The 27,748-nt window shown below is 39.8% G+C and overlaps 1 protein-coding gene and 1 long non-coding RNA gene across 2 annotated transcripts in view; one reads left to right on the forward strand and one right to left on the reverse strand.

Moving 5' to 3' along the window:
• Positions 1–15,058, forward strand: part of LOC308056682 — a 430,099-nt gene extending 415,041 nt beyond the window's left edge. Inside the window, exon 2 of the long non-coding RNA XR_013924915.1 lies at positions 14,516–15,058. This is a non-coding gene — a long non-coding RNA (uncharacterized lncRNA). The remainder of the gene's footprint in view (positions 1–14,515) is intronic.
• Positions 14,819–27,748, reverse strand: part of RAD23B (RAD23 homolog B, nucleotide excision repair protein) — a 35,120-nt gene continuing 22,190 nt past the window's right edge. Inside the window, exons 6-10 of the mRNA XM_080372406.1 lie at positions 23,662–23,789; positions 18,967–19,084; positions 17,537–17,664; positions 16,990–17,160; positions 14,819–15,178 (exon numbers count right to left, since the gene is read on the reverse strand). Coding sequence (XP_080228532.1) covers positions 15,065–15,178; positions 16,990–17,160; positions 17,537–17,664; positions 18,967–19,084; positions 23,662–23,789 — 659 coding nt within the window. The 3' untranslated portion in view covers positions 14,819–15,064. The remainder of the gene's footprint in view (positions 15,179–16,989; positions 17,161–17,536; positions 17,665–18,966; positions 19,085–23,661; positions 23,790–27,748) is intronic.

A 27,748-nucleotide genomic window follows, 5' to 3' on the forward strand; every position in this document is an offset into this window, starting at 1 on the left:
CCTAACCAATGATGGCAGTTCCTGTTTTTCAAACCTTCAATCTCTAACACAGCAGTTTCTGGAGTAAAGCTTGGTTATTGCCATAATTCAGGTATTTTAATGATCTCCTCCTACCTGTCAGCCAAGGTTGTAAGGATACATGAACCTTTCACACTTTTCGGCAACACTTTCATATGATGGCTATCGCTACTGACTAGTCAAATGGTCACCTCAAAAAACACCAGTCCTCCCTTCTGTAATCCCAGTGACTCAGTTATGCTACAAAGGCCTTTGAATGTGTACCAGTGTAACTGAGAAAATGTGTCCCTTTGACCAATTTTTTCTTTTATTAAAAGTGACATTTATTTTGAACATGTGCAGTCAGCACCTTCAAACTTCTGCTGCCTCTTGCATTCTTATCAACAAGCTTTAGTCTGTCCTGCATGTGGTTGTGACACACTTGGAAACTGTTTATGTGTTTATCTATAATAATCATTATTACTATTAGGCTTTCAATATCCAGACTTCAAAGATTCCAGGTGAAATGTGACACCTTCACATCTTGGGCCAGCCTTTAATAAGGGACTCCATTTTTAGAGGTGCAACTAATTGCTAGCATAACTAATTGCTATGGCACACATATCTGAGTACCTCAGAGCAGCCGTAAACCAGGCAAGATCTCCTAGGCAAGCTGAGAGCTGGAGGGTTGCACTGTTTTACATCAACAGGGAGCAGGACTAAGAATGAGTGTTTTTTGCAGGTCTCTCATCTGTCACATTCCTGTGTCACCTGTATCATTCCTCTATGAACGGAACAGGTCACTGGGCTGCTCTTTACCTCTGAAAGCTTACTGCTAATCACATAATGGTCACTGGTATTTGCAAGGCTCAAACCTCACAGTCTGTTTAGATCTCTCTCAATCATGCAACTAGCTCCTTGAAACTGACAACTAAGAAAAGGGAGAGAAGCCCTCAAATGCTAAAATATGGCCATGGCCAATATCACATAATGCAGAAGATTGGCTTTTCCATACAGGGTTCCTCTCAGGTGTTTGCTGCTGACATTTTGCTTGTAGACCCAGTGCATGGTGAAGCTCAAGGCTGAGAGATGTCCATGCTTCAGAAGCAGATGTGGAACTGATGCCTCTCCAGTTCCTCTGCAACAGACTTTCCCCATGACCTTTTTCAAACTGTTTAATGCTGGGTCTTTTCAGGATAGTTAGGGGCTTAGAGAAACAGGAACAAAGTGGTGGTTTCTGAAGCTTCTAAATACCTTTGAAAAATCACACCGGACTATCATTCATATCTTGAAATTCTGGCCTTTCGTCTTTGCCACTTATCCTCAGTCAAAGATGGGGACGTGCAAAATGATGGGAGACACTATTATACCCCAGCCCCACCATGCAGCAAAGAGTAAGATTATCAGAACAAGACAGATCTACTGCTGACTGAGGTGCTCAAACATGATGGGGACAAAGGCTGGAACAAGAACAAAAAGGGACCCAGAGCAACCAACCACTCACTCTGACTGCCACTGAAGTGAGTCGAAAGACTCTTATATAAAAGAGACTTAACAGCAGTTAGATGAAGGATTTGTTTGTTTACCTTTGTGAAGCAAGAGGCATGGCCGCAAACCTGAGGACAGGCCTGGGAACTGTCAGAATCAAACTAAGCGGGGTTCACTGCAGGTAGAGGGGGCAAGAGCAGGAGTTCTAATCTGGTTACAAAAAAAAAAAAAAACAAAAAACAACCAACAAACCAAACACACTACACCTCCAACAGAGCATAGCTACATACAAAACTGCAGTGAGAAGTAATGGAAGCACCATGGATCTCACAGCTTTGGTGGAATCTAGTGAATTGGGCATTCAGGACTAATTAGGCGGAATTAGCCATGCTATAATGCCCCCTGGCTGGGTCACATGTACCTACTCTCAGAGCTGTTATCAGTGAACCAAGTCACTGGAGTCCTCTGAATATAAAAGGCACCGGTAAATGTGCCGTACTAAGAACCAGGTGTGTTAAACAGGTTTGGTTAGCTGTCAGCACATGGGACAATTGTACCGATCTCTCCTCCTTCCACTCCCCTGACCCGGCCCCAAGCAACTGTGCTGCAGTATCACTGTGAGAAAACCAGCAAAGGCAGATCCCTAAGAAATTCAGCAGCAGAGAGACACGCTGCCCCTTGGAAACTTGGCTGTGTTAGCCTGGCCTTCTTCGGACAACTGTCTGGGACCAGGAATGTCCCCTACACACATACAAGTTGTCTATCCCAGAATGAGGTGATACATCTGTCGCAGCTTTGACTGATGACTGACCAGACTGCATTTTCTGGCAAGAGCGTCACCAGCCAGAAATTAATTTCAGCCTTTCATTAATACCCAGAAAGCAATGAATGGAGAGGGAAAGAAAAATAAGAGAGTTGTTTATTAGCAGGTAACAAGACTATACTGGGAATTTCCAGAGGACCTTCACCTGATGTTCAGAATGATACACCAGAAGTTACACTAGAAAACACCAGCCTAGAAGAAAGAATGAAAACATAACCATTCTGCATTTCATTTTGCTCATGTGAGTAACCCCTCTGAAGTTTAAAGATCTACTTATATGAATACCTGAGCATTTGCAAGAGCAGGGTACTAATTAGCACTTTCTTAGCATTACTTCACCTGTAAAGCCAGTGCTTATGAACAAAACCCACCTCTCCATACAATCACACTACTTGTATGAACAGTCACTAGAACCCCATTTCCAAATTAAGTGTAGGCTTCTTCCACTTTGCTTTAAAGTAGGCCTTTAATGCCCCATGTATTGACCCAAGCAGATTGCTTTTTTTAATGTTGCTTTTTTGCCTCCCTCAACGTTGACGGTGTAGATCACCATACGATCTCCCAGTGACACACTCCCAGCTGGGATGAAGGAATATGAATCCCCGGACCAGTAAAACCACAATAACATACATCAGCAAATTATCATTTGTTGCCCTACTGCAAAAATAAATAAATGGCTCTGTCAGCCCTCTGCACTCTTAAACAGTGTCTGATTCTTATTTACACATAGCCTTCCTTACAGCGCTCTGGCTTTGGAAAGAGGCCTCCAAGAGAAGTGGAATGTTCAGGAAGGAACCTCACAGTCTTTGTTTCAGTTCCTTCTGTTCTACAAAGGGTCTGGAAAAATACCAGCATCATTTGAAACTCACACAGCAGCCAGCATGCTGCTATGAAGAAGACTGGAACATTTGTAACATAGTGCTTTTATGGGGTGCTGACAAAACCTGTAGAGGGATTAATGGAAGACCTGGAAAAGTCGAAAATAAAATCTGACATGTAATTATGCAACACAAATCATTCCATACTTTAGCTTGAAGGTCACTGCATCTTTATTAGTCACTTCAAAAATAAAGGCCTCTTAAAAAAACCCTACTTGGAAGGGCAGTTGGGAAAACTGGAGTAGCTGAGATATCCATCAGCAAATAAAAGAACAGCCCAATAATGGCTGCTCATCCAAAAATTTTGGATGGGCTCAGGCATTCAATGTGGAGGAAAATATCTAAAATAGCGCACAGGGAAATGATGGTGACAAGTTCATATGCCACTAAGGATATAGTGTTTATTTCTAGGGTTTGGGGATTTTGCCAGGTTTCTGAAAAGAACCTTGTTTCCCAAGTTGTATCAATGACACTGATGTATTCAAGTGTGTTGTTTGTGGTCATTACCCGTCCATTTAGGCATCTCCAATCCTCCCCCAAACCTATTCAACAAATCTGACTGGGACAGAGGTTTGCATCCCTAGGAGGTTATGCAGCCAAAGACAAACTCATCATGCTATGGAAAACCAGACTGTCACGCAAACTCATCTATGTGCAATATTCACAAAAGGAAAAATTATAAACATCTCAACGTAAGGAGGAGTTCTATGATGGCTCAATTTATATCAAGAGCCACAAACCCACATGTAACCAAGCTTTATTTCTGGGAAAGGACTACTTGGTTCGGGTTGTTCTGTTTTTTGTTATTTGGACAAGTAAAATCTATCTCCTCAGTTCACTATTTTACTGCAACTTACCAGATCACAAGACAGCCCAACTTTTTGAAGACCAGACACATTCAAATTCACGTAACAGTCTCAAAACAGGCCGTAGTGTCTTCTGAGAAGGGTAATTATCAGCCTACATCCAATCTAAAGCAGGCTAGCACTCAACTTCAGCACTGCCAGGTGCTTCAGCTGAAAGCAGAGATGATGATGCAGGCTAACATAGTTACAGGAGTACAGATTGGGCTACATGTCAGTTGACCTGTTCTTTACAAATGATCTTGTCCTTTGCTCTACTTACCAAGTCTCCCATAAGGCTAATTTTTAATTACACTTTTTCTAACTTTTCTTTTTGCCATGAATGATGGAAGTCACTGGTGCTGAGGCGATGACAAATGACACAGCTGCCAAAAATGTAGTAAACTTTCAATAAAGCTTTCCAGGAAACTGAAGTCTTTCTGAAGAAACCAAACTCCTACCAAATTGCCACGAAGGCTGAGCTGTCATTTGGGCACTGAAATCCCTCCACTTTCTATGAACCATAAACTTACATTCAAGCTGAGGTGTAATTTCATTGCCTAATACAGAGCCCCACCTAGCTTGGTATCACACAGGTAATCCTCTCTTAGATTGACAACCGCCATAAACAAGGCTGGATCACCTATGGATCACCTCGCCTCTGATGTAAGCAAGATTTCCACAATGATCACGGGAGACTTGCAGGGACAAGAGAAGATCTAAAATAACAGGGTCCTTTACCATATACTGTAGCACTATAGCCTTGGGCTAACTGATGTAAAACATCCTTCCGTGTTTATTTAGCCACCACCATCTTTTCTGTAAGGCAAGACCAAGATGCAACAGAGAGGTGATTTTGGGGGGCATCAGGGTTATTTTGGACAGGGAGGTTGAGAAAAACTTCCTTCTTCCCTCATTACAACAGGTACACCTTCAAGACCACAGAGTTTCCATTTAGCGTCAGAGTGATTGCTCCACGGGTGTTCTCTCCAACATTGGGTCCAGAAAGGATAGAAAAAAGGGAAAGCAGTTACAAGTTTTTTTAATTTGCTAACGCAATCAAAGAGATACAAAGAAAACAGGTGCCATGCAAACAAGCCATTGCTTTGTAAGTGTCTAAAAGTCTAAAAAGCAGACAAGACTATTTTCAGGGTCTCAGATTGGCATCAAGTAGTAACCTTATGGTAGGAAAGATTTATTCCTATACTGTCAGAGTTTATCTGGTATCCTTCACAGCAACAAGCACACTGTTCTCAAACAACAACCGTACCACTTTGTTTTCTGTCAGAAAACCCTATACAACATGATACAGCCTGGTCAACAGATGGCTATTTTGTTTGCACTGAGTACCCACCCAGTGTACATCTGGTTTCTTGCAGTTGCTGCCTCCTCCCCAGCCTCTCACAGTGGCTGGGCAAGCTGGCACTCAAAATGCAGAGCTTCATTCAGCAGAGTACTCACTTAACCCGAGTATTTCTTTCCACATCCATGGCTAAAAGTCTTGTTCATTGGTTTGTCAAGACACTTTTAGAACGCAGGAACAAGCTTGAGAATTTATAGGCTTGAGATAGCTCAGACTGTGTGCATTAGCAAGAGAGGTAGGCTTGAGAAGCAAATGCTTTCTTCTGCTCCATTTTCTCACAGCTAGAAAGGCGCAAGGTAACTGCAGGACTGATAATGAGGGGGGGTCCTTTGAAGTGAAATAGTAGGCAGCCAGTTACAGCACCTCATTTGATGCCCTGTCATTCCAGAACAGGAATTCCTCCTCCCGCCCCAATCTGCTCTTAATTGTTCAGAGATCATCAGGTGACAAATCCTCTGAGAACCTTCCACATGGATGTTCCTTTTCATATTGACACTTTTATTGAACAAAGTGCTTCAGTGGCATGGAGACCAAAGCACTCCAACCTTGAAGGATTAGGAGACATTTTAGCAAGCATCTCCCCAGAACCAAACACATTACTTTCATGGATGAAAGGGAGCTTTGACCTTCTGACTCCTGAAAGTACTTACACCATAACACACTTCATGGACTGACAGTATAACAAGGCCTTCATTTTCCATTGTAGACAGCTGGAATGTGCAAGTTACAAAGCATAAAAACCTGAGAAGACATGACAGAGGCAGTCACTGCACAATGGTAAACGGTGACAAACTGGTTTTCATTGTGAATTTTCAGTATGAGCTGTTACAAGAAGTAGGCCAGATTTCTACCTCTCCCCAGCTTCCACCCAAAGCAGTGATTTGTTGATAAAGAAAATTCATTCTGTTTAGAAATGCCACTGTGCTACTTCCCCCTTAATCACCAATGCTACTGGCTGAACTTAAAGATATCCCAACAAATGTACCCATCTTGGCAATCCCTCATGGCAGTGCCACAGTCAGAGAATATCGAAGGAAATGACAACTAGCTAGACACCAACCCAGAGCAGAAAACAGAAACAGCAAGCACTGGCTTGTGCATCTGCTTTGTTCCATGCTCACCAGAATGGTCTGAAAACCCAGCTCTGGCACGCTGTGAAAGAGTACCCTCTTCCTTCCAGCCGAACAACCCTGGCACAGTCTCTAAAGCACTCCTTGTCACAGCCTACAGGGACTCTGCTATGCGATTTCTCCCGCCTTCTGACAACCAACTCAAGGGATTCAACTGGTTTTCTCCTCAAGGAAAACCTGGAAGTCTAGGTCACTGAAATCTGTATGATATTTATGATTTATTCTACTAATTACTTCCAAACCTAGGCAGAGTGAACAAGACCGATGACTGATCTGAAAATAGTTTAGTAACGTTTTCTAAAATTACTTCAGTCCACACTTTTAGAAAATTCATATTCTTGCTCATCTGGATGATCTGTTTTAAAAAAAAAACCCACATAATTAAGCTTCTGGGGAAGGCTTTTTCCTCTTGAAAAGAAGATTTTTCACAAACGCTAACATGCTTTTAGCTAGAGGAAGAGAGATTGGAAAGTAATACCACTGTGGAAGCAACGATTTTAAAAATAAACAGATGGGCAGTTGCTTCCATACTAGGTGAAGGAGGACAGACAATTTTACAGTAAATAATACGAGATGCATAGAGCATTTATATTATATGCCATTCAAAATCCTTTTTCCAGTTTATGGTAATGTCACACATCATCAGACAGGAACTGTTAGCTAAGTCTATCTGATTCTGCAACTTGTTTTCCTCACACATCAGAACCTAAGAAATTTAAGGCTAACTTGTGTTGACATCACTGATGAATTTTTAAAGAACTAACACTCTCAGCCAAGCTTGCTTTGTTAATTTCTACAGGTCTGCTTTAAACATTAAGAGACCACGATGAAGGTGGCAGAACTGCGCATTCAAATGCTCTTTAGACAGCCTCTACACTTAAAAAAAAACCAAAAACAAACAAAAGAAAGGACAAGATACGGAAACTGAGGATAAGCCTTCATGTAAGTTATATCCCCACCAGAATGGTAAGGTTGCATGACAAAAGTTCTTACATTTGAGACACTGGATCAGTCAGGGACCTCAGGAGATTCTTAGCTCAACCTCCTGCTCAAAACAGGGTCAGCCACAGGATCATACCAGAATGGTCAAGGCTTCAACCAGTCTGAGCTTGGAAATCTCCAAAGACAGAGACAATACAACTAGTACAGGCAACCTGTTCCAACCTTTGACTTGAACCTTACTTATTATACTAAGAACAGTGTGCTCCATCATTCTAATAATCTTACACACAAATGATCCTGTGTCAACAGCATGTCCATCTGCCAACCTGACCATAAAATAAGGTTATCCATATGTAAAACTGACTGAAATTCCATCCCTTTGTGGTTCACAGATGGTGGTCAAAACTACACAGCCTTTCCACTTCATCTAAACCAGCAGCTTATAACTGTTATAGGATATTATCCTTCAAGCAGAATAGCAACGAGAACAAGATGACAGCAATTCTGTTAGTAGCCTTCACAGATACTTGCTGACAGCAGACAACAGGCAATGCTCCAGGTTCTTAGGACTCATTTCCAGAGCTGAATGCGCCATAGCTTTGTGACTTGCATCCTGTGATCTGCACAGTATCTGCAAGCAGGCACACAAAGTGCTGCCAAACATAAATGGAACATCTCAAAGTAATATGTAAGCAAGAAGAAAAAAAGTGATGAAAAAAATGAAATTAATAAAAATGCCATCAATGGAGAGCTCAAGTTTTAAATACTTGCAAATGAAAGTTCTTGTAGCAGCACAGTATAGGCTCGTTCACTTTGGGTTTAGTTCAAGTGGCTCAAACTCTGCTTCTTTTAACCAAAGCCTGACTCCTGCTGCTCTCTTCCTCTCCACTGGTCCTGTCCAGACTTCAAGCCTAAAAATTTCAAGTGCTCAGACTTCTCACAGCAGTCAAGAACAGCCACCTTTCCATGCCTACAACAAACAAGTGGCCTGTGCATGAATGGTAAAATCAACATATTCAGAATAGGTCAGATAGCATGTTGACGTTTCTGGTCTGTCCATAAACAGTTATGTACAAGCTTTCAAATTTATTGACACAGGCAGGATAGATATAGCCAAGACTTCAGACTTCCTGCATCACAGAAACTCTGCCTGGGCATCAAACATTGAAAGCCAAAGAAAAAACCCTCATTAGTTTTCCTCTTTCCAGCTCCAAGCACATAGATGGCGGTGGAGGGGTAAGACCACTTCCAAGAACAACTAGATATCTAGTACCTCTGCTCCGTGAAATGAATTTGAAAAAAACCTATGCATTCCTCTTACTCCCAGTATTATTTTCCAAAACAGCAGAGTTCTTTATCTACAAAAGGTAGTCAAAACCAGACACCAAGCACCAAAAGTTTCCTTCCAGATTGCCTAAAGCCAGAAAGTTAGAAAACAAACTGATCAGAGGATCTTAGAGGATGTAAATCAGTTTCAGTTAGCGAAATTAGCTTTCTAAAAAGTCCCAGAATTGCAAATATTTCCAAAACCGCCTCCTTCATTATCATTACTTTTCCTAAGTGTAATTGTTAGTCCTTTATACTATTTAAGCTGCTCAGATCTGCCAGATAGCCTCTTTATTTAGTATTCCGGTTAAGCACAGGACCAAACTCTAGTCTATTCTCTCAGACAAACTCAAACGACTGTTTCCCACCTCTGCACTCAAGCTCTCTGAAGTTTCATTTGCTCTCAGACTTACATATTCAGATTTGGGATAGCAGACTCCATTAAGCAGCAGCACACAGTCTGGCATTGTGAGGTTACACCCAGTTCGCATGACAAAAGTGATGCAATTTTAAGTAGAAATAACAACTTAAGTCCAACCCTGATACTGCAAGCTGCATAGACTATTATATGTCTATAAAAACGCTCTCATTAGCAAGACAGGTGTCTTCAGGTATCTACCCTCTCTAGCTACATCATCAGCCTGTTAAGACTCTAACCTAGGACTTAAAACTCTATAGTCCCAGCAAAACATACAGACTGATATAGTAACCATATAGAAACCAGTAAGTTTCCCTTCTCCTGCCCCAAATGCAAAATCAATCAACTTGTCCCTTTCTCCCCTCCCCTCACAGCTACCCTTTAAGCCAGCTGTACAAGGTGTCTGGTCAGCATCGTGTGACCTCTGTCTACACTTCTGTAGCTGCTAATTTAATTCCACAGCTGAACTGTTCATTCTTCACTTTCATTTCCCAAGCGTAGTTCAATCAACAATTACAAAATCTAAGCATTAACATGAAGACAAGAAACTATGGCTTCGGTGAGAGGTGAAGGGAGATCAAGATTAAAGTTAAGCAACATACACTTCCATCTGATTAAGGTCACTGTATAATGATGACCCTGCTAGTGTTTCTATTAAAGAAAAAAACTGCAGACCTTTTCAGGGCACTGGAATGTCTACAAACACAGAAAACTGGAGGAGATGAGCAGAATCTTGTAAAAGGTAAGTGCAGAGAAAACTATATCATTTGTCTGAGTGTTCTAAATTACTTGCTTTCTTCTTGCCGTAAAGTGAAACTCCAAGGAGAAGCTACATAAGAGGGACAAACCCCAATCTTCTAGACACTTGTCATATACACTAATCGTTCCATGCAGGCTATTACGATAATGTGACAGCCAAGCAGAGACAATTTTTTCACCTGGAATGGGTAATATGATGACAAGCTTGCAGTTTCTCCACTTACAAACCACAATCACGCAAATAACATCTTACCACCAAGACACCTACTTATGTAAGCACAGGCTTAATCATTTAGATACAAGATATTCAAAAGGTATTATTAAGGCACGTTAAGGCCTATTAAGGCATAATACAGCATTCTAAAGACACCGCAAACTCCAGCAGTGAGTGCAGCAATGAGAAGGAACTGCAGCATCAGTGTCCTCAATTTCAAGATCTAAATAACAGATGGCAGAATTCTGCCTAAGCACTAGAAGCAACCCCATCAAACTTACTTTCCTTGCCACAATAGCTTTCAACAGGGCATTTCTCTCTCATTAAAAACACCACTTTGTCTCTGCTTGATGTCATGAACACCAGATACAACGCATCAGATGCATGACTTCAACTTCAGCCTCACTTTGCATCAACATGCTTAAGTAATGTGACTCTTCCCCAAAAAAGGCTAAGGTCTTAATGCTTGAAAAGTGACTTTCTGTTTTTCACTTGCATTCCTAGCTTTCAACTAGCCTCCTCTCTAAGCAGTGTAGGATATACAATTCACAAATGACAAAGTTGACTCTCTAACAAGCTTGCAAAGCAACAGATCCTTTCCAACAACTCTGAAGGAAAGAAAATTCTTGAACTGAACTCAGAACACAAGGCTAACCTCATTGCTAGCAGCAGCCAACAGAGCCATTATTAAATGCTATTTACATGCCTCTCCCACAGATGATCATGCCAAACAGTTGTATTCAGCAATAACAGCTCTCCATTCTGCTATCCTGCATACAAACAAAATCATCACTTCTGTTCACAGCAAACTAAGGTTCAGTGTTTTTAGGAACATTAATTTGCCACCAGTTTTGAACAGTGAACTAGGCACTGCGTGCATGCTTTAATCAGGTACAGAAAATGGTCTTTTGTGTATTCTACCGCCTCAGTATTTGTGTACCAATGAGCTAGATAGTTCATATTTGAGAAATGTGACAAACAATACAGCTATATACTCATTTAACCACAATTTCATTTTTTAATGCAGCTGGGAAAAAAATGGCTCTGTTGATTTATAGCTGTATTTCATATATTGAGAGCTCATCTTAACCTTGCTGCTTCTCTGAGATTGATGAGTATTGCCACTTGCTGTGGCAGCTTCCAACAGGTTACAGTTTATAATTCAGATACATACTCATGGATCATGAATTACGTTCACACTCAAGAGGCATAATCCCATTAGAAGTTGTCCCAAATGAACTTTGCAGCATTGCTCCACTGGTACACTGCATAATTCAAACCATTGTATTTTACATGGAAATACAAATAAAGCAACGTATTTGGTATGCATGGCAAGGTTTCGGTATTGGGGTGCTACAGGAGTGGCTTCTGTGAGAAGCTGCCCCTACATCCAATAAAGCAAATGCCAGCTGGCTCCAAGATGCCATCCATCCAGGGAAAGAAGTAAGAGTACCTAAGAGGTACAACTCTGCAGACACAGAGGTCAGTGAAGAAGAAGAGGTGCTCCAGATGCTGAGGCAGAGATTCCACTGCAGCCTGTGGTGAGGCAGGCTGTTCCCCTGCAGCCCATGGCAGTTAACAGTGGAGCAGATACCCACCTGCAGCCTGTGGAGGACCCCATGCTGGAGCAGGTGGGTGCCTGAAGGAGGCCGTGACCCCATGGGAAGCCCACACTGAAACAGGCTCCTCACAGGACCTGTGGAGAGAGGGGCCCACACTGGAGCAGGTCTTCAGGCCAGACTTGTGACCGTGTGGTGGACCTATGCTGGAGCAGTCTGTTCCTGAAGGTCTGTTCCCTATGGAAGGGACCCAAGCTTGAACATTTTGTGAAGAACAGCCTGTGGGAGGAACTCACATTGGAGAAGTTCATGGAAGACCGTCACCCATGGGAAGGACCTCATGCTGGAGCAGGGGAAGGAGTCCTCCCCCAAAGGAGGAAGGAGCAGCAGAGACAACATGCGATGAACTGACCACAACCCCAACTCCCCATCCCCGTGCACCACTGGGGAAGGAGAAGGTAGAGAAATCAGGAGTGAAGTTAATCCCAGGAAGAAAGGAGGGGTAGGGGGAAAGTGTTTTTAAGTGTTGGTTTTATTTCTCATTATCCTACCCCAATCTGAATAGTAATAAGCTGATTTCCCAAAGCAGAATCTACTTTGCCCATGACTGTAACTGCCAAGTGATCCTCCTGTCCATATCTCAACCCATGAACTCCTTGTATTTTCCCTCCCCTGTCCAGCTGAGGATGGGAGTGACAGAGCAGCTTTGGTGGGCACCTGGTGCCCAGCCAGGATCAACCCACCACAAACAAACAGCAGTATTACTATGAAAAGCACAGTTTAGGTGGATCACTCATTTCTCTCACTTCAAAAAAACAAAGGTTCCCGAAAAGACTCAAAAGAGCAGATCAGGTCTTAACAGTGTAACATGTAGTTAGAAATAAAAATGACATTTTTTCTCCACCTTTAAAGCAGGGGCACCACAGCGTGGTTAGACTACCCAAGACTACATAAATCTCAAGTCTGTGAGATTTATGCCAAGGTACAAACTGGTTTGTTTCTTTTTATTGCAGTTAAAGCTGGTTTTGGAAGGAAAGTCCTACACAAAGAGCTATTGGCTGAAAAGGAACCCATCATTTCTTTGTCTTTGAGAAGTTAGGAACAAGATGAACATCTGTATTCAAGGAGGCTTCAATCAATTCAATTCTTACTTATACATGCAAAGTCCCACCAAAAGTTTGCTCATTAGCTCACTCTATTCAGTCCTGCCATACCACTCCATTCCTCTCAGCCTTTAACATACTGTTTAACTCCTTCAGGCATGACTTTTCACAAACACCACTGCTTCTTCCAGGTGGAGATTCCTCACTTCAACCTAACCTTTCTACAGAGGAAGTCTCTATCCCACACTCTCAGCACTCACAGTTTATTCCATAACCCATCCAGAAGACTGACCATTTCCTTATTCGACAGCACTAATTCTGCCTCTGAAACCTTGTTGTTCTATTCTCTAACAGGAGCTGATAGCACACCTTTTGCAGCTTCCATACTTTCTCCAACAGTAAGACAGAAAGAAAAAATACAGGAGATTTAGACTAAAGACAAGAGGTTGGGGGAGGGAAGGTTCATGCTTATTTCAAATATATAATTAAAAATATGTACCTGAACTTACAAGATTTTGACCAATTCTACAGATACATCCACACAGGCACTCGGAAAACACTGTGCCATTTTTTTGGTCTTTGGTTGCTGTGCATTTAGAGTCAAATGCTTCATGTTACAAGGACAGCAGTGAATTCTTCCCCTGGGATGAAAGAGCTGATTGCTGGAATATCTGGTTACTCCTAGTGTATCGCATATAAAATCCACTATCTCAGGCAAGAATTTCACGGATGTTGCTCCCTGTCCTCTGTAGCACACAGTACTAGCATTAATGTGCTGAGCCATATCAAAATAAAAAGGTACCAATTTTGAAAGCAAAAGTAATTTTTCGTTCTAGGTCTCTAGGCGCAGCTGCATAGGTCTACACAAAACCTTCACTTCAGTACTATTTCAGCACTAGATTTTCAGCAAATGAAAGCATATAGTGGATACAGTTGTGTTTTTTTAAATTAAAACAACAAAAAAGTTCACTGAGGAAAATGCCAAAGCAAAAGGATGAAGTAGGGCTAAGTATCTTCAGAGTCTACTACTAGTTTTCCGTACTACTACTATTACTGAACAATATGCACGTGTCTCTTAATTTCACTACAGTCTCGACAGGAAATGCCAGAGTGCTTTGATTAGAAGGGGAGTTAAGTTGTGTGGTTGTTTTGTTGGGGTTTTTTTGCCCAGGCAATGAGCATTTCTCACTATCAGGATGGAGGAAAGAAGCTGAGTGCTAACAACAATGAAGATGGTTGACATCCCTTTTTCCCCCCCTCACAGGTCATATATTCTACGAGGAAATATATAAATACAGCATAGGCACTTTACAATTAGAAATCAGCAGCAGCAGCTACAGCTTGCAGCCATAAATTCCAAACTTAAGCAATGCTGATCAGTCATGTATTTTGTGGAAGTCTAACAGTTAAATTATTCCCATACATTGTTTCATCACAGGTGGAAAGACCACTTTTCTGCATAGTTAAGTGAAGTCAGTTTTATAATTTGTGGATTCATAACCATGTAACTGAAGTTTCAAACTGATGTTTTCAAAAGATCGTGTGTTTAACACTTTGTTGGTGTCCAAAACTAGGCAAGAAAGAAAAACCAAAAATGTTACTAAGATGTTCTTTCTTCATTCCCACCTTATTGTTTTTTTACGTGTATTTTCATGTGCATTCTTGAAGTAAAGTGCAACAAAATACTGTGTCCTTGCACTACTTTAACACATCTGAAAAAGCAAAATAACTACCCATATTTTGGCATTCAGGTTTACACTTCCTCAGATCTTTTAAGGTTCACAAAGCTGCTATCCCCTGTTACCACGAAATACTGACTGTAGAATCTAAGTAGCACAGGCTACTTCCAATACAAATACTAAGTAGAAAGGAACATGAAGCAGGGCATTACACATTTCTGGAACTAGCAGAGTTGAGTGAAACCCCAGAAGAAGTTAACCTACAGTTTACAGAAGGAACAAATTATCTGCAGAAGCTGATTTTTGGTTGCGTTTTATTTTACACTGTGTGATAATTTTAAACAGACATACTTGCTGGATTGCTTTGCTTTGTTTCTTACATTCTCTTCTCCACCCACCCCCTCCATATACCATACACCAAGTGTTATGAATATAAGCTCAAATATCCCAAACAACCCAGTGAACAAAGTTAGTGTAATGCACTGGTGCAAGGTGTGGGGGGAAAAAAAAACAACAAAAAAAACCAAAACCGAAAAGAGTCTCTCAATCTTCATCAAAATTCTGTTGTAGAAGAAAGTTGGCAGCCAAGTTTTCATTCTTGTCACAAGCAAAATACGCCTGTATCACAAGTCCTTCAGGAAATCCCAATGCCTTTAACTGAAGAAGAGAAACACATTTAGAAAGTACATTTTGTATATTAAACTTCTTTATATGTCTAGGATCTTGAGATGCCACTTAAACAATTAACTGTCTTCCAGAAACAAGCATTGCTGCCTAGCTCAATACAGACTTTAGCAAGCAAAGGTGGTGTTGCCTCTGTCTTTAGTAAACAGAATTCTCACTTGAGAAAGTGATATGAATAAGTAATGAAGCACCATAAAACATGTCACTTTTCTTTCACGGCCACAGTAAGTCACTAAAACAGACCTGGGTGACAGTAGTGTCAGGAAGCAACAGCACATTGCACTGCTGCAGAAAAAATAAACACCTTCAAGCAATGCCCATTTCAAACAATTAATCATACTGAACTCAGAATTTTTAACAAAAGTTGCCTGGAACAACAGCTCCCAGAGTGATCACTAGTAGGTAACCCAACACATCACATTAAGCCATACGTTCAGTTATTTTTAAAAAGTGAGAAAATGACTACATATTGCAGCCGTGACAAGTTGAGAGCAATGTTTTTCAGAAGTCAAGGAATTAATTAATGCCTGGGACAAAACAACAACGGGGATAAGGATACTAGAGAATAGCTTATTACCATGCCAAGGGAAATGCATTTAGCCTGCACCTCACTTAAAATACATTTGGCAAACCAATTTTTGTTTTAGCCAAAGGCAAGTACATACAACTATTTGGATATTCTCTTAAAATCCTCACAGCACCTGCAAGGCATTTTACACACAGGGCAGATCAAATCTCTGCAAGAAACTATGTCCTATTATCCCTTATCAACCACTTTTAGATTTAATTTCATGCTTACAAACAGCACGAACATGTCAGGTGTACTACTAGGACACCTAAATTTTGAGGTGTGTGTTCCATGGAAAGGGGAAGAAGCATACAAGTATCTGTTGGGTTTTGGAACATGTTGTGGAGGTAATGTTCTACTGCATAAAATAGTTTTACAAGGAAATGTAGCAGACTAAAGAGGATAATCAGTGAAGTAAATGGACAAGCAGTTTTACTCCAGCAGTTTTAAAAATTAGAAGTTTCTTTGAGATCTATAGAATTGACACATTAAAATTGTTCTTTTCTGGTGATCCTTATGTAACCTTTTGCTTTGCCAGTTGAAAAAAACCACTGTCTTTGATATACAATAGCCCTACCACAGTATGATAAGTCTTTGCAATTTGTTCTAAGAAAAAATCTCAGAGGCACGGCCATCTATGCAAATACGTATTTAGTCAGCGTTACACACATTTATGAATGCAACGTACCACCCTCAAATATATTTTTATAGATATCTTTACCTTACCCGTATTTTTAGAAAGCTAAAATTAACTAATTCTCATGGATAGCCAAATAAGTAGGTTAAGTAGCAACTTCAACTAACCTACTTAACTATGAGAGCTCTTACTATCCAAGTCCTTTGCAAACAGTGCTCATGCAGACACACCTTTGTACCTAGAAACCTATCTTAGCATGATCTGGAACAGTACTGAAGCTTTTGCCAAGTTCCCATTCCTCAGGAAAACCCATTCAATCATCAGTTATTACAGATGACCTCTGATCACTTAAGAGACTGCATCTTCTCAGTAGGAAAGATTCAAAAGATTTTAGACTCAACTGCTATAAAGCAAGAGCGTGATTTGAAAGACTACAGCAGCTATGAAGTATCAAATATAAAATATCAGAAGTTACGCATAAGTACTGAGCCTAAACAAAGTTTAAGTTAAGACATGTCTTAGGCATGCACATGAGTCAACACCAGGAACATCAAAGCAACACTTCAAAGAACGGCTCACCCTTTCTATAGCTTCTTTTTCCTGAGGTGTTACTTGAATGTAGCTCGTATGATCACTTCCACCTTCTGCTCCAATGATGGGATCATCATCAATGTCACTTGAACCTTGGCAGGACTCTACAAATGGCTCATTCAACATAACAACAAATTGCTCCTGATATTGACTTATTTGCTGTGACACAAAGGAGAATAAAGAAATACATTGAAATAGAGCATGTTTAAGCCTGCCAACAGGCAAATAAGAATATTTATTTTCAGTCAATTAAGTAGGCAAAAAGAATGTGTAGATAGTATATAGAGAAAAGTTATTAAATCTAACCGTAAGAAATGCATTTTCATGTTTCAGTTCAATTGCAGTGACCCTTCCCTTTTCTTGATGCCCTTTACATCTCTTACAAAGAGACTCGGACTCACTTCTGTCATAGAAAATATATTTTGTACAGCAACAACTACTGAAAAGCCAACAATAGAAGTTAACATCAACACATCCCTTTCTTGTAAAGCTAAGTCAAAATTAGCAGCATTATTTTATTGTTGTTAAGGTTCACCTGTAGTAGTTGAGGGTTTTCCCGTCCAATCTGCTGTAGCAATGGTGGTAACAGAGAAGGATTTTGCAGAATAATTTGTCTCATCTGCTGGAACTGAGGCTGATTTCGTAAAAACTCAAGTGGATGTCCTGAAAAACAATGTGATAACCTGTTTTTTTAAATATTTACCAAGATTCTTAACAAGACACACACCTACACTGTAACTGTTGATAGAAAAAGGACATAAAAGTGGCAACACACTCCTCACTGAAGAGCTTGCTTCTTCACACTAGTTTACTTAGCTTTAAGCAAGAATTCTTTACACTAAGGTTAAACAATGCATTGGATCTTAAGAGAAGGCTGGGGGAAGAGAAAATCACCTTCTGTCCTTGATCTCCAGCACTTTTCTCTTTGTCTCCAAGTAACCTCATTCAGAGACACCTACTGAGCCTTCTGTCTTCTTTCTATGGCCACAGAAGAGTTCTCTACCTCCTTCAATAGGTCAGTTCTGTCCTTAAGTGAGTCTTGCCTTCCTATTTTTATCCTATCCTCAAACTACGGCCCGCGGGCTGGATACGGCCCCCCAGGGTCCTCAATCCGGCCCCCGGTATTTACGGACCCCCCTGCCGGGGCTGGGGGGGAACCAAGCAGCCGCAGATGGCTGCCTGCCACTGCATCCCCGCCGGCCCCCTGGTTAAAAAGTGTGAGGACCCCTGTCCTATACTGTCAGGTACTGCCTTGAACATAGCACTGTCTGAAGCGCTCTGAAATGTCCCATTCCCCCCATTCCTTCTTTATGGATGATGTCATGTATGCCTGTCACTACTACCTGTATGTTTAACACTCTGGCCTCTATTAAGGCTTACGTCTTGAACACCATCTCTGCCACAGCTTAAGACAGACCTTTACTACTTCTTGGATATGCTTCTTTTGTGTATTTATTTCCTTTAAGACAAAGTTCTCTTCAGCAGGCACCAATCACACCGTCCACGTGCCGCAGTGCTGAGTGAGGAGTCATGGAAGGTCTCAGGTGCTATACTTTATTACCTTATTGCAGGTAATTGCAGGCTTCTTCCTTGATATTCCAACTTCCAAGTAGTAAATGCATTAGTACAGTCAGTCAAAGTGCAGTTAGCACAAGTAGGAAACCATTGTTTTAACTGAGAGAAAACACAACCCTCTCAACATTTGTGGTCTTACATTTAAATCCAGAACACTGAATCAAAGGAATTGTTCAAGTTCCCAGCATTTTTAGGAATTTCATACTTTTTTCCAGATATGGTCATATCCAACAAGCCATTTGTTTCAAGTACCACACCTGGAATTTCCATGTTACAGCTCTTATGCAATTCACTTTGATCAGTTCACAAGCACCAAGAACTTAAAAATTCACTGAAGAAGAGAACGTTTAAGTGAGTTTACCACATGCTCTCAAATACAACCTTTCTTACCTCTTAATGAACTAGTTGTAAGTGTAGTTTCTACTGGCACTTCTGCTGAAGTCTGAGAGGCACCAATACTTGCTGCTTGAGGGGGTTCAGTCACAGCCTGATCATCTCCAGGTATACCCTAAAGCCACAGTTCACATAATTACCTACGGAATGCTAAAAGGTTGCTTAACGCGTATATTACTTAGTTTGCAAAACTAAGGAAAAAACACTAATGCTTCCACATTTACAACTGGAAAAGAACACTGTGAAAAGCTTAATTTTATGACACAAAAAATATGGTTTGTATAGTGAGGTATAAAGCATGCACTGCATGAGTTTAAAATACATTTTACTCCATAAACACACACTTGCTTTGAATCCTAAGATATCTGATATGCGTGAGTCAAACTAAATACACTGTTACAATATGTTATACTGTTATGCAAATGAAGTTACATTACGGCAACACAATTGTAGCAAACAATGCTGACAGTAAGATTATAGATGCCATATAGTCTGGCAAGAAATTGAGATATAAGAACGTGGCTCTTTGGACCTCTTTTCAGATACAGTAAATGACTGTTGTAGTGCTGTCACATTGAGCAGTGTGAAGAGGGCTGTATGTTACCAAATTTTAGCAGTTAAAAAAACAGTTAACTTGCACTTCGTTTATTTTTAACGTGCAAACAACTTCATAGGAAATTAATTGCTCAGGAGGATGAAATGAAAAAATCTAAAGAACAATCTAAAGAAAAAATCTAAATTAGAATGTGGGTTATACAACAGAGACAAACCTTACCACATTACCTTTCTCCTGCATGAGAATCCTTCAAACTTCCCACCCTAATCATGCTTCCCCTACTGTCACTGAACTCCTGCACTAAGTTTGTCCTTTCCATCCTCCTCCATGGAGCCTAGAAAGTTAGGCAGCTTGCCATGGTGCAGACACCAAAAAAGGCTCCTGTAGGACTACAAGCCTTGATGGTATAGGCAAGGGAAGTTGCCCAACTGGAACCCAAGAGGCAGACTCAGAGCAGCAGACCTCTTGAAACACAAGAGAAATAGTGGGGGGAGCCATGTTAAACCCAACCCCAAAGGGACAAGACTATATAAGATCCTCTACCTCACAACACTCAGTTTCCAGGGCATCAAAAAAAAAAAAAAAATATCTGTTTTTCTACAGTCATTCATACAGCACATTCAGTCCAGAGAAGTCTGAGAAGGCTCTAACATATTTCACCTGCCTCAAATGAAGAAGGCACTCTTCAGTTTGGGAACCACAAAACATGAGAAGCAGTGTGGGTGGAAGTAATCACAGAACTTCAGTGTAACTGGATAATGAAAAAGTCTGGCAAACCTACCTACCAGTGATTTTCTATGGTTATGTAGGTTAAAAATCCTACTATAACATGTTCTTCACGTGGTACATTCATCACTATAACTGAATAAAAAGGAGAAATACACAATATAAAGGCCACATCTAGAAATGGAGAACTGGATAGTACTCCAGGCAAAACTTCACCTCCTCACCTGTGAAAAACAGCACAAAAAGGTATAAATCACCTAATCAAGTCCATATTTAAGCCACTCAGGAATTAATGCAAGTTTTTCTTGTCATGTATTTCATTACCATTATATGGCTTGGTCAGCTTGCTATACATCCCTCCCTCCACAGAGGGAGAAGAAAATTCCATTCATGACATAACCCTGAAGTAACTCTCCGATTAGGGCCTTACAGAGCACTGCTTAAATACCTTTTTCCCATTAGATCAGTCATTTCTGGGAATCCAAGTATGATGTAGGAACTTTGATAAATCTCATGAAATAACCGGTTGATTTCACCTATTCATAGACTTATTTTGTTACTGCAATCTGTGCCCAAATCAAACACCATATGCTTGTTTAAACCTCAAGTTTGCTATTGAATAGAAAGACTATGGGAATTAGTTCAACGGAATTTACTTAAGATACCATTTGCCATCTTGAAGATCATCTGAAGTCTTTAATATAAGTTGAAGTTATCACTCTGAGTAAACTAGACTGTACAATTGTAATCAGATGAGACTAGTGAAGTGCGTGCACCTCATTCATGCAGCTATCCAACAGAATAAAGCATATCAATTCACATGCAATTGATTTTGAATGTAAACATTGGTCGGACAGCAAAAGGCCGTTTGTGCCTTAAGGGGGAATAAACAATTGTTTATATTTAATTGAACCCCAGGGCAGTTTTTAGCTGACATTGCCCTCCACAGGGTAATAATCACATTAGGTCCAGTGCAAGGAACATGCACATCTATAACAAAATAGTTCCAGTTGGAATGGACCTACAATGATCATCTAGTCCAACTGCCTGACCACTACAGTGCTGATCAGAAGTTAAAGCCTATTATTAAGAGCATTATCCAAATGCCTCAAATACCAACAGGCACAGGGCATTGAAGACCTCTCTAGGAAGCCTGTTCAGTGTTTGACTACCCTCACAGTAAGAAATGTTTCCTAAACATTTCCAAACTAAAGAGGCTTCAACCAGTGGTCTGGTTGTTGGAGGAAAGAGGCAGGACTCCTTAATTAGGAGTTAGAAAATCTTGGGTCAAAAAGAAATCTGAATCTGAATTCCTTGAAAGATGAGTCTGGAGCATAGAAAAAGAAACAGTTGCCTTCTGGAATGGAGACCTCCTTTCACAACCACAGCTCAAGGATACAGGACTACATCTAGAAGCTCAGCCACAACGATATGAAAACCAAAAAGCTTGTCATCTGAACCATGGACAAGTGGAATCTTCAGGGTTTATTTAAGCAACAGCTATGCTTTAAGTGTAGACACTCTCTCAAAATTTTTTTCAACACTTTACAAGTACCTTTGGCGTACTGATTCTTTAAACCAGGACAGTGGTATACACTTAAGAGCTCTCAACATCCTAATCCTACCCTGCAGCATACATAAAATAACATTGATCATTTGGAGGCAAGTGAAGTAGAGGGTCAGAGAACAGTGTCATCAGTGGACCACTATTAACTAAAGAGAAGCTTTCTTGATGCAGCAGGATGGCAAGGAACATGTTTAGACCTCAGCAGATCAAGAACAGTTAGATCATTTGCAGCAACAGGATTCTTCTAGAAGGACAAGAGAAGTCTGCCAGCTAATATGGTCTCTAAGAGCAAGACTGATCCTCCCTACTCCCTTTTCCAGCAGGAAGAGGAACAACAAAGAAAAGATACTCTCAGTAAGAGGTAACAACACAAGACAGAAAGGGACCACCTTATATAACAGAAGAAGTCATTTTAAACACAGGACCTACTGAAGGAGTAAAAATGAACTGCTCAGACTTGTCAGACTGTATTGTAGCCATGTTCTATTTCTATTCAGGACTTCCTGAACAGATGTAAGAGCAGGGAAATACCAGACTGAGCGTACAAGCACTCTACGTGACTGGCACATGCATGACAAGCCCAACACTTAGCAGGACACACTGGATTTATGGTGTATGGACAGACTAAATGAACAGTAAAAACAACATTTAAGGCATGAAAAACAAACATTTTGAGATGCCATGCATTTGAGATTCCAGACTTATGGCTGATAGACAGGAGCTACTGCGTTCACCCTTAGGGCAATACAATATTTATTACCTTTTGTTGGCCTAATACTACCCAAACGTCTTACATTCACATACTCAAAACACGTGTTGTCTGTTTAAAAACTGCAGGTTAAAGTCTTGGGATCATTAACATAAACAGCAAGCATGCCAGTGACTTGTAACTACTGAAGAAAAACTTCATTAACAAAAGAAAAGTCTTGTAACTAGAGATGAAAATGACAGTTTTCTTATCAATCTGTCAAAAATTCAATCTCTATTTTGCAAGGACTGGTTCAAGATATCTAGCTTCAAGATTTTAATAAAGTTCAGTTTAGAATAAGGACAAACCATACTGAAAAAAAATGGTATGCTAGAGTGAAAACTAAATGCACCGGAAATACTGACTAAGCAACAAGCCCCCAGACAGATTCTCTGGTGCTTACAATTCACCTGTCAGATTAAGATATACAATGAGAACTAACCCAAAAAGCTCCTGAAACAACTCACAAGATCAATTAAAGTGAAGCTACTCTATTTCCTCTCACACCAGTGACGTTAATGTCACCCTTCAAATCATATTTATCAAATGAGAAATTGTTTCTTTATAAAAAGAAAGAAACACCACAACACACCAGTTAAGTTAAACACAAATAACTCTCAAAACTTTCTGTTTGGAAAGTATATTAAGAACACTGTCTGTAATTAGTAAAAACAATGAACTGGAACTTAAAAAAAAATGTCTTTATGCTGTTATAGAAACCAATACGAAAATACAGGTAATGCTGTCACTGCTGTGTGACACAAAAATCATTCCTTAAGCCAGCCACTGGCAGTTAAAACTATCACTGTAACTGGACATACTTTACATACATCCTCATGCAATTCAACTAAGAATAAAAGCAAAGTAGTGATAGAGGTAGTTAAGAGATTACTTCAGTATTGCCTATAACACACTATGACCCTCAAAACCCCAGTCTCAGCCTTCCAGATGCCCTGCTTAGATACTGTTCTCCCTACAGATGTGCATTACTCACTGGCTGGATAACATTCAAAAACACAAGTAAATTAAAATTAGTCTTTAGTGAGGACAAAATAAAAAGTGAAAGAATAAGATGTAGTAACATGAACTGCTCACCATTAAAAGGTATTCCACTGCTCTGTCAGGATTGTTGAAGCTGGCCCTCAGCGCCATAATTACTTCGTCTTGTTCATAGCCCATTAACATCATCTCAGTCACCATATTCTCATAGGACTGACCTGTCACTAGAGGTAACATGATCACCATTTTAAGGGAATAAGGCAAAAAAGCAGAAAGAAGTTTCAATGGACAAATTTAATTTCTACCCAAATTTGAGTTATTAATTGAAGAGTAAAGAATAGCTCATATTAAACTTGCCATGGTTCTGTTGCTTTAATTCCAAATATATTCTGATGGTTTCATTATGTATTTAATTGGAATAGTAGAGGGTAATGAACATAATGCAAACTTCTATTGAAAAAAGCAGCACTCATGATACTTCTATACTCATAATTGCAGTAATATTCCCTCTATGCTTTCATCTAAGGTCAAGGGCATCCTCACAGCTAATATTTAATTCCTGATGTAATCAAGAAACATCTCCTGCAGTGCAAGTTTGGAAATTAAGCTTTCTAGGCAGAAGTCTGCTGTTAGCCACTAAGGTTTCTCCAAATAAAGATTTTATACTATAATGTGGTTAAACAGGTGACAAATAGCCATGACCACATTACAACTGTATATTGCTACATGCTGGTGATGATGATCAAAGTCATTTAATCAACTTCACATCAACCAACCCAAGTCAGGCAGAAGACGTAAAAGTTACATCTAGGAAAGTCACTCAAGATTTCAATGAGGATTCAGGAGAACAAGTTCTCGTTTAGTTTAGGTATATTTGACTGGACATCTACCATATCAAATCCCCTCACCTCTTACAAAAGAAATGAACTAAAACTGGCCCACACCTGCAGCCATCAGGACAAAAACATATACTACATATCGAGCAATTTAAGGACAACTGTTCACTACACTAATGGTAGTGTAGGGAAAAATTATTATTTCTTTTCATAATATGTTTTATTTATCTTCCATAAAAGCAGAGAGCAGGCTTAATTAAAAAATTAACTGTTCTATTATAAATTGTAACTAAGCAACTCCTTAAAGATTTTTATGCAAAGACAGAAAAAAAAACCTAAATCCAGACATTAAAATACCATTTCCTTCCTTGGATAAAGGTATTACTCATCCCAGTGGAACCTTACCAACTCTGTAACAATAGCAAATTAGTGGCAAGAGAATTAAATTATTAACAGTCACCATAAACGACAAATTAAAAAAGTAGAGGAAACAAATACTGCTGGAGCTCCTCTGTTAAGACAAGCAAGTCACAATCAGAGGAGTCAAAGAAAATATCAAGTTTTATTCCCCTAGGGAGAAGGTGTTTAACTCAAGTTAACATTACCACAATCATATTTCCTGATTTTTAAAGAATGCTTCTAAATAATCAGTAAATGCACAACCAAGGGCAATATACTCAAGAACAAGTAAAAAAACCCTAGCCCAAGGATACTTATGCGTTATCTGTAAAGATAAATAAAGATTTACAACCCTTGGTTAATTTGAGTATTTATTGCTCAGACTTCAAAATAATAGTGCCAACCTGAGTTTAAGGAATGCTAAGTTCACATCTTCATATAAAACTACTAGATCAAACATTTTACATATACCTCAGTTTTCTCAAAGACAAAAAAAAATCACCTAAACTTTGTTCTAAAGATACACGTCTGTATGTATCTTCAGAGATGCAAGAAAGCCAAGCCAACAATTGTCCCAATATAGTGATTTTGTTAAACTCACTGCTCATGCTTGTTCTTAACACAGCATTACTTTACCTCTATAGATTGTTAGCAATAGGAAAGGTAAACAGCAGACAGAACACCTTTTGATCTATTAATTAGTTACTACAACATTTCTGTAGTGCTCTTTCAATATAAGCTAAGTAGAGACTAGAACAGTATGAGAGATTTGGTACAGAAAAAAAAGATGCAAGAAAGTCAACTTGCTCTGGACAGACCACTACATAAGTCATAATTAAAAGCCAAAGGAGGAAAGAGAATTACTGCAAATTTAGGCACATGTACAACTACCTGAGAGGAGGTTATAGACAGGTGGGGGTAGGTCTCCTCTCCCAGATAAGAAGCAATAGGACAAGAGGAAACTGCCTCAAGTTGTGACAGGGGAGGTTTAGATTAGGTATTAAGAAAAACTACTTCACTGAAAGGGTGGTCACACATTGGAACAGGCTGCCCAGGGACATGGTAGAATCACCATCCCTTGGAAGAGTTAAAAAAACCCAACTTGTAGATATGGTGCTCAGAGGCATGGTTTAGTGGACATAGCAGTTCTAGGTTAACAGTTGGACTTTATGATCTCAAAAGTCTTTTCCAACCTAAGTGATTCTATGATTCTGTGTACTCCATATACAGTCTACTTACCAAAGTTGTGAAGAAGGCAGACCAAGAATAGTAATTCAGGAATTCCACGCCACAATGTAATGATACAGTCATGCTTATTTCTACATAGAGCTACTGGGAATATTTGTGATGTCAATGCTGAACTGATTCTGCTCTTTGCTTCCATTTTTCAAACAACATATTAAAAGCTGGATTGGCTTTCAAATCCAGTTCACACTCCCCACACTAATTCCTGTCCCGTGCCCTAAAAAGAAAGCTTAGGCTGCTCCAGTGAAAGATATGGTTGCACAGGAACTGCAAGATGTGGATATATATCTTCCTGTGGCACACAAAGCCACATAGTTTTTCAGTCAGAATGTCTAACTGAAAACAAAAGTAAATCAGTAGAAACCAATCTCTGTTTTTAATGTGAAGTCAATTACCTTCAGACAACGTAATCAAGAAACCACAGTAGAAACACGCCTAGGATCCTTCTTAGAATGTAAAACCAGCCTACATATATTTGTGCAAGCAAATTCCTTTTAAAACGGTTTCTAAAGAATAAGAACCACAGAGTTCATACCAACTGTCCTTGAAAATCTGCTGGCATAACAAACCTTGCAGTATGCTTACCCAGGAAATTACACTCCATGCCTGTTATTTCCGAACTGTTAGGGATGTGTGGGTTTACTATATCACATACCAATACAACAACTTTCACATAAAATAGTGAGGTGGTGCTCTCCTGCTACACTGAAAGTTTTTTTTTCCTCCCCAATTAAAAGATAACTGAATCAAGTCCACCAGCTTAATTAAACTTGTTGATCATTATTGTTAACGTGAGTATTTGTGATGACCATATCTCTGCCACTAAGGTATAATTAATGGTTAATGCAGCCTGCAGCACCGTTGGTAGCAGCAGTCACTTTAAAAGAGTAACAGAAATTGATGGGTTGTCTCCAACAGTAGCTACTACATTTCTTCAGTCAAAATCAGATCGTCTTAAGACCTAAGCTGCAGTTAGATAGACTAAACCTGGTGGCTACCACCGATACATGTAAAACATTACTACTGCTCCTAAATCACCTTGGACTGCTTAATCACAAGATCTGCCTCCAGTATATCCACACACCCCTACACAAAAATGTAAATCAAAGTCTTCAATTAGTTTAACTTTTGAAGCAAGCGGCAGCTTAATTTTTACAGATATAAGACAAAATAAAACCCCCACCTCTCCCTTATTTCTGTGTCTTTGTTTGCTACACTAAAAAAAAACCTCCAAAAAAATTAAGTAGGAGTAAGGAGTTGTGGGTTTGCCTAGTGATTTCCCAGCTACCAGAATCTGCATAAGTGAGGGGAAGAACTTACTACTGTTTTTACCCTGTTTATTCCACTAGGAGACAAAGATATTTAAACTGTCAAAAGAAAAGTGAATTGACTGTAAGTATATGGAGCCAGCAGAGTGCAGCAGATCTGCTGAATTTATCTAAATGTGTCAAAAGACAGTACTGTCAAAGCTAGAACAAGTGAATATTAAGGCAGCCATTTTATCAGACCTGCATAGTGAGAAGTAAAGGTGAAAAGAAAAGAGTATACATGTTTATGTCCAGTCTTCTATTCAAGCCACTTCAAATTGAGTAGTTAGAAAAGAAATTAAGGCAAATGGGGAAAAAACAGGAATGACAAAGATCTTCCTTTTACACAATAAAAATATATGAAGTGAAATATTCTTCAGTAAAGAAGTTCTTGAT

The sequence above is a fragment of the Falco punctatus genome (genome assembly GCF_963210335.1).
Source record: "Falco punctatus genome assembly, chromosome: Z".
Classification (NCBI taxonomy): Eukaryota; Metazoa; Chordata; class Aves; order Falconiformes; family Falconidae; genus Falco; species Falco punctatus.